Source organism: Atractosteus spatula, chromosome 1, assembly GCF_055471065.1.
Source record: "Atractosteus spatula isolate fAtrSpa1 chromosome 1, fAtrSpa1.hap1, whole genome shotgun sequence".
Classification (NCBI taxonomy): Eukaryota; Metazoa; Chordata; class Actinopteri; order Semionotiformes; family Lepisosteidae; genus Atractosteus; species Atractosteus spatula.
Genome location: NC_142706.1, coordinates 62,991,825 through 63,003,286, shown reverse-complemented (window position 1 = coordinate 63,003,286; position 11,462 = coordinate 62,991,825). Strand labels below are relative to the sequence as shown.

At 41.6% G+C, this 11,462-nt stretch overlaps 1 protein-coding gene across 5 annotated transcripts in view; it reads left to right on the top strand.

Annotated features, from left to right (window-relative positions):
* The first annotated feature begins 943 nt into the window (after positions 1-943).
* The window catches only part of LOC148841500 (vitamin D3 receptor A-like), a 60,814-nt gene continuing 50,295 nt past the window's right edge, over positions 944-11,462 (top strand). For 2 of the 5 annotated variants that reach the window (XM_088916872.1, XM_088916856.1), the window contains exon 1: positions 1,781-1,891. Coding sequence is in view for 1 of the 5 variants with exons in the window: in XM_088916839.1 (XP_088772965.1) it covers positions 1,877-1,891 (15 nt within the window). In the remaining 4 variants the exon portion in view is untranslated. Of the gene's footprint in view, positions 1,472-1,775; positions 1,892-7,100; positions 7,152-11,462 lie in introns of those variants that run through there. The other 3 variants (XM_088916846.1, XM_088916839.1, XM_088916864.1) reach the window with 3 other exon arrangements.

Sequence of the window (11,462 nt, the reverse complement as noted above, 5' to 3'; positions counted from 1 at the left end):
ACTTATGATTCATTACTGTATACTTTATTATATTGTTAAATATACTGTAGCAAGATTGCTATAGAGGCTTGTCAGTCATCTTATTATTTCTGTGAGCTAAGCAGCATTGTTGTAGATCACTTAATAGTTATTATAATAAACAATGACCAATTACATGTGCAACTCTCACTGCTGAAGTTCATTAGGTTTGTATGCGTTTAAGAATGTATAATTTTTCTAATATTTCCACTTTTGAACCATGGGTTTAAAAGCATCATAGACTGTCAAATGGTCCACTCTCATTCTCCAGTGTACTGTAGGTCCCAGAGTTCATTCAGAAAGGATTGCAATCAGTTAGTTCTTCAGGGCCCATGAGAGGTTGACAGTTTTGTCCTCCGAGTGTGCAGGGCTTAAAACAGAAAAGATTTCTGATGCATGGCTGTCCTCTCATGCTGAGAAAAACACTGGTTTCATGTAATGTACTGTAAATAAAACACAGTACTTCTGGACTGTTGTAGAACGGTTTATTAAGTAACTTTTTTAATATACAATTGGAAGCTGAAGTAATGGTGTCCTTTGCTAGCAAACGAGCATCTACGGTGGTAGAAAGCACAGCTTCCTCCACAGTGTCTTGATACTGAATAAATGAATCCGACTTTTGCGTTTTACAGCGATTCTACCTCTTTAAGCTCTTACGACTTGTTTACCTCTTCCCAACCTCTGACGTCATGACACACCCCTGGTCCCCTTTTTTATGGGGAGGCGGGGGGGGGGTTGTTGTCGCTGTATCCTTTGAAAAGCATTCCATTCATCCAATCGGAAAGTGACTGTCATGCGGGCTGTCCAATGAGCAAACGGGTGAAACGGCCTGCAGCTTCCTGATAGGCTTCTGGAGGATGTGGCTAAGCTTAGGATATGCCATTCCTGCTCACGGTAAGGGGGCGGGTCTTAGCGGAAGCGATATGAGTGTAGGTAGGGGAGGCTGTGGGAAGTAGTTTCGACTCGGTGCTGTTTGAGTTTTACAAGTTTTTTATCATTATTTTGTGGTCAGTTCTGACACTAGTCACTCCTGCCACAACAGGCTGTCACTGAGGCAGTACTGCGTGTTTACTACGTTAAAGGAAATGAAAAGGGCACCACATTACTAGTACAGTACCTCGTTGGCAGCAGACGCTTTCGTGGTTTTGAGAACTAGCTGAATGTGTCGGTTTATGTTTCGTGCTTACTTTCCCCACGACTTTAAGTTAAATTCAAAATTCATGTGTCGGAAGGGACAGTCCCGCTGTTGACGTTGATTGAGCGTGGAGGGGTAGCGTTGAAAGACGGAGTCTTCACGTACTGTGAAGTACAGTTTTTAAGCTCCCTAGTATTTATTTTGGGGGGTGTGTGCGCGTTCTGCTAATGGGGCTCTGACGTGACGTCGGTCGAGTCGAGGAAGTTTGGAGCTGGGAGACCTGGATGTTTGTGAAGTTGTGGGAACGCCGCTTTCTTGGTGAGTATTTCAATGTGTTGCCCAACTTCCTCGGAACCGATCAAGTAAGTAGTGTTCGGGGTGTCGTCTGGCGCTTTAAAAGGCTAGTGGCACCTGAAGTCCCTCACGCCGAGCCAGTGGTCGACATTGTGCGAGTTGATATAATCTAGCCGGTAAAGAAAACCGGTTACCCCCTGGACCCATCGGGTTAAATCCTCTTGTTGCACGTTTTTGCGATTCGGGGCTTGCAGACTGGGAGACCGAGGGATTTACTGTCTCTTATTAAAATTATTCCCCCTCCTCCCCTCTCTCTATCCTGGTTCAGCCCGTGTTTGGATCTGCCAAAACCGAGCCCGGAGCGAAGCGGAGACCAGCTAACTGTCCGCTGGGAAGCGAAGTGGCGACCCGCTTGGACATCACAAGGTCATGCTAATACGCCAGGTGAGTGACCTGATAGCGCTTTCATTGATTTCATTAGTGAGAATATAAAGAAGCTGTGAGAATACAGAAATTGTCCTGCATCTGTCTGTACGTGCACACGTGTCAACAGTTTTTTTAAACAGATTAACGGAGGAGTTAGTGCTGACGTCGGAAAATGTTGCATTTGTCGGTCTATTTAATAAGATTTAAACGTCAATGGCGTGATATTTCCGTGATTTTGGCGGTGGTAACGTGTGTTGACGTGCAGATTGCTCAACTGCAGAATTTTCTGCGCCTCCGTTTTAAAGTCATGCGGTCTGTGTGGATCCGAGCGACTCGCTCAGTGGAGCCGCTCTGCGCGCACAGCTGCGGTCGCGCTGGCGCTGGAGGTGCTGCGGGTTTTTTCCCCCGCGTTATTTTTAAAAACTATTTCTGGTTCTGGTGTGATACCGCAAAAAACTCCCCGAAGGACCTAAAGGCATACATCCAGGATAACAATCAATGCAGGTATTTATATGAATGAATGATAGGTTTTCGCTGCCCGCTATGACAGAGACTGCTCTGTCCTGTTGGAATGCTCTCTGCACTGTTGAGCAAAGGAGTTTCAGACTACTGTTTTATCACTCCGTGCACAGCTTGGAGAAGAGCTGCAATAGTGGCCCAATCACAGATTTTCTCTGGTGGTGTGGTTGTTCAGCAGACTCCTAAAAGAAACGTTTGTAAGGCTGTGGTTTCCCACAAGTTGTATATTTTAACACTACAGCGTATAAAGAGGGCCAATGTATGTCTCCTCTCTTCTCGGAATGAGTGAAGCGATCCAGCTGAGAGAAGATCCCATGTTTTGGTCACATCGTCTGTGCGAGAGATGAATTCCCAACATAATTTAGCCATGTTCCCATGTAGAATGTATGTTCAATACATATCCCCCCTCTTCATTCCATTTGTTTTGTGGCTGGACGTCTGTGTCGCATGGCCCGCACAGGGGATTATAATGTAAGCTACATGGAAAGGGTGTCCAGTTTTTTTCTTCTGTTTTTATTTTGTGGAGAAAGGCATTCGTGTTTAATTCTGGCCTGGGGGAATCCCACTGTATGGAGTTTATATGTTCTCCCCTTTGATATCAATGGTTTTCATCCGCTTCTCTGGTTTCCAAAGACATGCTGTAAATTGTCCCTGTGTGCGTGTCAACCTTGGGATGGACTGGCATCTCAGCCTGTGCTCTGTGCTTCCATGATAGGCTCCAGGTTGCTGTGACCCTCATCAGGCATAAGCAGTTTCCTGTTGATAGATGGTGTAAAGTCCTGGTAACCAGGCAAGGAGTGATGTAATGGTGTTCAGAGCTTTAGACACCATGGTTGGGTGAAAGGGAAGGAACACTCTGATCTTGGTGCATAGAGTAACGGATCTCGGCTTGATCTTTGTTGGTTTAAACAGGTATGCTTCAGAGCGAGGTGTGTAGGTCATCCAAGGCATGACAGAGATGACTTTCTTTCTAAAAGTCCAGTTTGTGTCACAGGCGTTTTGTTAATCATGCTCACTGCTGTTTTGAAAGAAATTGTCGTACACAGGTGTGCATATCATACTGCCAGTGGGAGATGTATTGATTTGCAGATAATATTCACTGTGAAATGCTGGTCCTGTTGTTAGCTCTTAGTTGCAAAATTTGTTTGCACGCTTTGTGTGAATAATCTGTTATGAGTTTTTTTACAATATATCTCATTGTAAGCAGGAATTTTATGAGTCCCTTCTGAAGAATTTGTAAGAGGCCATGTATGAATATTGAAATCTGACTTCTTTTAAATAAATCATTTTCTTTCCTTTTTAAAAATGTTGAAATCCATCACCTTGCACAGCTCTCTGCAATATTAAGTTGTACTTCAATGCAATGCTTCAACATCTGTGGTGCCAGTTTTAACCTCTGAGTGGGCATCCAACTAGAAAATCTTATGTCTGCTTTGACTGGTGCTTGGTTGTTTCATCACATACTGTAGATATTACCTACATCTCATATGTCAGTTCTTTTTCCATGTGTTTTATTGATTTTAAAAAAAAAGAAAATTCCAATATATCACTTATCACCCAAACCTTTGCTTTTGCTCGTACAGATGAACAACCTAAACATGTATTTTAGTTGGTCAATGTGTGTATATAAATAATAAAAGAGAATGTAACAATCTTTACAAGGCCTTCACCATATACAAAGTTCATATATATCTAATTTCAAAACAAATATGCTTAAATAACATTTTCAATATAATTTAATAATAAATAATTGCCTAACATCACCAGTAAATTCAAAATGTTAAATGCAGTAACAAAGCATTTAACAATGTATCCCAATTTTTTAAAACAACATGAGTAAAATACATTGATTAATTGATTTCAGACATTTTTTCACTCATACTTACATTAGCTACAATTGGCCCCCATATTTTTTCAAATTTGGTACATAGGTTGTCCCTGTACATGTTTTTTTTTCCAGTGTGCAACATGACAAAAGCTCATTCCACTCATTGTCTTACAGAGGGTAAAATGTCTCTTTTCCAATATTTCAATATACACTTCTTAGCTGCAATCATTGCCAAAAGTATAATTTCCTTTCTGATCAGCTGTGTGGTTTTCATGCTTCACACCAGATTGATTGCTCCCGTTGATGCATTTGACCTGGATCGGAAATGGCAGTGTAGACATGCGTTTCTTTCTCTGGGGTCACAGCTATTCTCGTAAGTGGGGCTAGGGGCTGTACACAGTATATGGATCAAACACCGATTAACCCTCTCATGTTCTTTAGGACCACAGCTGGCCTCTAGCACAGTTTGACAAACATAGTGATTAGCAGAAGGGTTTGTTTTTTTCTGGCATTTAGAAATGTGATGACTGTACTTCTATGTGTCCATTTCTCTGGACACTTGCTTGAAGGCAGTTGTTTTTTTAAAGATGTTTCCACCAGTTCAGAGAGTGTGGGGGTATCAGCTGCAGGTTTGTATTCTTGTTTGTCCCTCAGTGCTGAACGAAGGCTGTTTATAATAGAAGGGACATCTTCCATAGAGACCAGACTGTTTCCAGTGAGAGAGGCCCATGTTTGGGGGAGGGTACATACTGGGATCGAGGGGGGGGGGGTTCCTTTGATTGGATGGGACTGGACACAGGGGCTGGAGTTTGTTTGCCTTCTCCATTACAGTGTAAGCAAGTGGCTGGACTGCCTTTGTGAGATCCCATAGGACAGGACAGGACTAGCCTGCTGAGCCATTCTTTGCTCTGCCCTGTCCCCCTTTACCTTATCGTGCCCTTGGCTATTGAGATTGTAGATTTTGTGCATACCGTGGGAGTGTGTGCAGCTTAGATATAAGTTACTGCACTGTACTTACACTTAGCGTTGTCATAAGGCAAAATATTTTCTGTCACTGGGTTGCTGTATGTTGACACTAACAAGGAATCAGCCAGAGGGACCACAGGTATGCAATAAAAGTATCCACAGTTTTATACAGTCTCAGTATAAGCTTAATGTTTTCCTTCAAGGAGACAGTCATACAGTGATGCAATGACGAATGGCCATGATAGTTTTCAAATGAGTTCCATAACTCTGGGTCATATGTGTTTCATTAGGAGTATTTGTGTGAATAATTGAACCTCCACTTCCAAGTAGCCTAGCAGAAATGTTTGTTCATTTGTACTCTAGATTTCCTCTTATTATTATGACTGCTGGATCCGTGACAGCTGTCATCGTCCAAATGTTACATCGATCCCTTTTCTTCCTGAAGGGCGAACAACTTGTGAGAATTCAACTGGCTTTGGACGCATTAATACACAAAGAATGTAAGGAATGTACATTCCAGTGCTTTGGCCTGAGCTGATGTCTCATGTTTGACAGTAAAGTGGTGTTTCTATTAGTAGTGGCCATGATGAAACATCAGTTCTTAGAAGACTAAAGGAAATACAGGATATATTTTAGTACATAGAGATGGAAAGCTGCAAAGAGTTGTGCTTTGTAAAGTTAGATTTACAGTGTTTTATTTACAAGCAGTTGCTTACAACAGGACCATGTTTAGGCATTTACTATTGTAAAGACCAGATTTTGTTAAGGACCATAAAGAATGCTTGTTGTCGCAGGTTTCCGATGCATCTTGCTCTTAACCATAATGTTTAGAGTGATCTAACTTTGATCCCAGCAGTGTTGTACTTTCTATTCACAGTTGGGAAGGCATTTTGTAATGTGCTTTAAATAGACCTGAATGAGTAGCAGTGCAAGAAAGAGCAACTTTTGGAGTCAAGTGTGATGCTGGTGAAATCTTGTAGTCACATGGGTCCAGATGCTTTTGCGAGTGTTCTGTAGGTAGTTTTAAGGTTACACTTGCTCCTGTTCGTCAAAAAGTGAAACTTTCTAACCATGCCTAAACTACTGAACTATTAGAGAACTTCAATGACACCTGTCCATGCGCTTCTCAACCACTTTAAAACGGGCCGCATGAACTATCTGAAATGCTTTTCAACTGTCCTAGAACAGCACCCTAAATGAAAAGCGTGCCTGCAGAGCTATTAAAAGAAATATAGATTAAGGCTGAAGGGTATTTTTATCCACGCCTCTTTACTACATTTATGGGTTTTCAGTTGTGGTGTTTATAGAGTATGAATAGGCAATTCAAGTTTGCTGCCCACCAAATGACAGGATTGAATCCTGGAGCTTGGATTGGAATTCCCAGAGCCCCATTTCAAATGCAGCAGTCACTGAAGAAAGAGCACTTTGTCTTAGAGGTCTTGTTTTTTAAGTCAATAATATTGTTGCTCAGATTCTTTGAGCACTGATTAAACTGATGCATGAAGAGACATGCTCTGTACAGTTTTATATCTTCTGTTCTGATTATTACAGCCTTTGAAAATCTTATCATGAAGCTGCATAAGGCCTGGGAGAAGCAATAAATAGGTTCCAGTAAGCACTGTGGGTTTCCTTTTGTTCCAGTTGAGTTATGAGTCAGGTTATAAAGCAGACGTGCTGGAGGACTCAAGTTGTATGCCAGCATTTGGCACGTTCAGGGCATCAGTTTACCAAAAAAACTTTAGATTTTTCAGACCAGTTTAAATTCCAAATTGGGAAAGACTATGGGGTGAAATGCACTCCATTCCAGAAGTTTATTTATCAGTAGATGGATTTTTCTTTAGAACAATTTGAACAGCAGGTAGCAGGATCCCTGTTGGATTAGAAACAATGAAGGCTTTGGAGATCAGCACCTCCTGTACCTGGAAGTGTACGTTGACAGTCCTGATTGAATGGGCCATGGATAAGGTAAAGTCTATAGTGGTTTGATGCATAGAAACAAATCCTGAAATGTAAGCATGTTGAAAGCTGGTAGATGGGTTGACGTTCTTGGAATAATCTCATAAGACAAACATTGAAATGTAATGGCCAGCTTTTGATGTATGTGAATGAAAACATAAGTTTAAAAAAAATCCAATATCTTCCTGATTGACACAGCGAGTGGCACAAGTTATGTGTCTTGCATTACCATGTTACAATAGGTCCCTCATAACATGGCAGCACAATCTGTCTCCTTGGTCACTGGGAGCTGTCTGTCCCGCTGATGACCCTTCTTGCCTCCAATTTATCTCTTTAGCATGTAGTTAAAATATGCACTTTCCTCACAAGCACATCTTTTAAGGCAGCAGTACAGCACCAAGGTGGGTTTAATGTGAATTGCCAGTCCTGAAGTGGTTGTGAAAGGGTGGAAATCTCTGGTTCATTTTTTAAAAGATGAAAACAGTGTGGGAGACATGGTTCTAGGTTGTTTTTAATCACCAGTACTGTTAATTTGTCAGATTTGACAATACATTTAAGTACTGGAGTTACACAAGACAGATAGTTGAATAATTTAGGGAAATGCTCTATTCAGGTTATTTGAGTTGGAAAACAGTTGACAGAGTGTAATTTGGCATGCTATGTACCTGGAGGTAGTTGAAAAAGAGAGACCAAGGTCTCTCTGTGACAGAGCAGGTCCTGGAACAACACACTGCTGCTGTGCTCCAGGACCAGGCTGTGCACAGTGTTGACGGTTCTGTGAAGCAATTTTGTGGTTGGTGTTTTCTGTGCATGTTTGTTGTTCATATATCAAGTGGGAATTTTTATAATACACAGGAGAGAGTGGCCTTTGCCTACATAATTACAGCAGGAAGCCCTGCGGTACAAGAACAATACCACATTGCTTAACTGCATGACATTCTTGATCAGCATCTCAAACTTGGGCTTAGAGAGATAGCAAGCAGTCTTTCAGTTGGAGATAAGACCTCTTTGTCTTAAATAGACCCTGACTTGAGGTGGTGGGTAATGGACTGCACAATTAATAACTGCAACAATTTAATCTGTATATTAGTACAGTATAAGATTAATGCTTAGGAGAGATTTCTAAAATTTCAATAGATATATTCAGATTAAAACAAATAATTGTGCATTTTGCTACTTTGGCCAAAGTAATTTACTGACTTATTAGGTCCTCCCTGAAGGTTTGTATCCATTTTGTTTCCCCAAGAACCTCAAAGCAGATTTTTTATCATTATGTAGGGCATTATGTATGCTAGAACCTTGTCACCTGATCCATTAAGTTAAATACTGTATGTGCCTTATATTTACCTCAGTCTGTGGTGGAGGTTGTTAACTGTGTGAGTGTATACTCTGATCTTACATATTTAGCAGGTGCACTCACTTTAATAATCCATTTTTACTTTTGCTGTGGTTGTCATGTTGTGTGAGCTTTACATTATTCTTGTGCATTCATTTTTGATTGGATGAAAATATCCGCTTGTGTTATATGTATTGCTCTGACTGGTACTCATAGTACTGTAGCTCCTCTAACTTGAAACAGTGAGTGGAAAATGTGCCAGTGCCCATCCTACCTGCTTTGAAGGAGCTGCAGTACCTCAAAAGGCTATAGCTGAGGTGAAACGAGCTGGCAGAAGTATGTTGGGCTGCAGCAGCCCAACTCTCGGTGTACTGGGAGTTGTCATGTTCTTCCTGTGATGGGTCATTCTTTCTCTCCCAGCCTCTGGAGCTATGAAACCTTCAATAAATGGTTAGTGGGTGTGACTGGATCTGTCTGCTAGCAACCAAATCAAAAAGGCTTGATGGTGTCTCTATTACTTGGATGGTAACTGTTCCTGTGTCTTTCTGCTGCCCTGCAACAAGAGCCTAATTTTTCTGCCATCCAACAGGTTTTCGCCTTAGGGGACAAATCAAAACCCAGATTTAACAGGGGGGTAGCAGGACATTCTGGACATAGTAGCATGCTGGTTTTCCACATTTGTTGCCTGTACCAATACAGAGTTGTTTTGAGGTTCTGATAGAAGATCCAACATACCTTGGGGATGGCGTGGCAACCCGAAGGAAAAAGACAGATGACCTGAAAGATGTTGGGCAAATTAGGCTTACATTAGATGATGACTCATGGAATAGAAACTCAGAACAAAGGCCTGTGTCTCAAGATAAACACCATTCAGGCTGTGATGTGTAATGTGAGAGAACACCAAGTCTCTGTCCTGTGGCAGGAGTGATCAGTCCTTGTTGAGCAGATGTCAATAGACCACATAAACAAGAGGCAGGCATACAAAAGCTGTGCAGACCACAGTTAATACTGTGCAATGACAAAGCATGTGGTGAGGAAAAGAGCCAAGTCTTCCTGTATCTCTTTGCCCAGTTCACACTGACCAGACTACACTCTCCCCCTACATGCTATTAATATTCCTCATTGCAGAATCATTGCTGGTCTTAAAGCCTCTGTAACTTTCTGAAAAAAGATTGCAAAATAAAATCCTGTGGGTTTTTCTTTTAAGTCATGCTTTTATGCAGAGTACATTGAGTCACTTTTTACAATTGCATGCAAATATTTTTCTTAATGTAGGTTAAAGGAACTAAAATGTACTTTTCAATAATTTTGGCATACAAAATTGCAGCATAAGGGTTATTAAAGAAATGACTTATTGGACTGCCTGTCTCCATGGCTCTGAAGTGATTTTAGAGGAAGCTTATTTTTCTTGTTTGTGTACGATTGTGGGTTATATAATTGTCTACTTCGTCTGACTGCACCAGTCTGCTTACATCTGTCTACTTCTCTTTTGCATTGCATCGGAACCACCCCAGTGATGGAAATATCAGTTTTGAAAGATTACTTCAGATGTAAGTAGCCAGGTGTTCAATTTCAAGTCATTTCTAAGCACTAAATTTTAAAATGTAATGTTTCAACTAAGTCTAATGTTAAGGACTGTTCTAGGTTTTTAGACTACAGAACCATCGAATTCCTGGTCATTCTCTTGTGACCAAATTTGCTAACCACATTTTTACACCTGTCCCACACCACCCACAATGGTCCCACAATCACTTTCCCAGTCAAAGTAGCAGCCCAGTGAGCCTTCCGGTTAGCATTAATCTGACGTACGAGTGCGACAAGCATCAGCAGGTGCCTAGCATTTTGCTAATCCGCTTCTAGCTGGATTATCTCCCAGCGCTGCCTTGCAAGCCATTGATTTACAGTGAGCGCGGGCAGCGGAGAGCGCTCTGGCTGTTAGCTCAGTGGCAGGAGGCAGGAGTCTATGCAGTAGTGCCGTCTTGTTTTTGCGGCATGGCTTGGCAAAAGCCACATGAAAGGAGCCAGGCTGCCTTTTATTCCATTGCCTTCTAACTTCAAGAGCCTGTGCTATGCACTTATTAACAGCCTGCTATCACGCACAATGGGATCTCCCTCCACAATGATTTTTACTCTTCTCACCCCTGCCAAAGACTTACAGTTGCCAGGAAACACTGAGTACAAAAACAGAGCTGGTAGGTTCACGCCCTTTTGAATTGGGTGGCTTGGCCTTGCATATACCACACAGGACTTGGAGATGCACAAAATGGTGTTATTGCTACCCTGGCTGATAAAGTATTGTGGGGAAATTCAGGTGGAATCTGTTTTATGAAACGCCTGTGGTTTTACACCACAGTGCTAAAAAGAGAGGATTTTCAGCACTGGCTTCATTGTGCAGTGTTCTTTGTCCATCCAAACTATTTCCTGAAGAAGTACTTCTACAGAGAAGCAGACAGAAATCTGTTAAGACATGGTTCAGATTTATTAAACAAATAGGAACAAAAACTAAAACTGATCAGTATGATAAGCCCAAAAGAAATGAATGAGCTAGATCAAGAAAACCCCCTTTGAAAGGAATGAGTGAGATAAAACTGGGATTCTTACAAAAATAACTTCTGGAAAGTTGATCTTTTCTATAAATCATTTAAATACCTGACCAATTCAACAGCCAGGTGGAAAATAGTACAAGTGTACAGATTAAGAGCAGCACAGTGGTTGCAGGTCTTGTTGACATTGAATTGATTTTAATGTGGTTTTCCAGGTTGTCTGGAAAAGTAAAAAAGGCCTTGAACCCAACTGGCTCCTGTAGTGCATCAGCCAGCTCTTTTAGCTTACTTACTGTCCCTGGGCCGGAGTGGGGAGGCAGTGTGTGATACGTTTCATCCTGGGATTGAGCCCAGGACTACCTTTGCTTTTGATCCTGCCTTGAATCTCAAGACATGAAAAGCTGTCAGGTGCATTTAGGAGGCTATTGTAGTAAGAAGCTT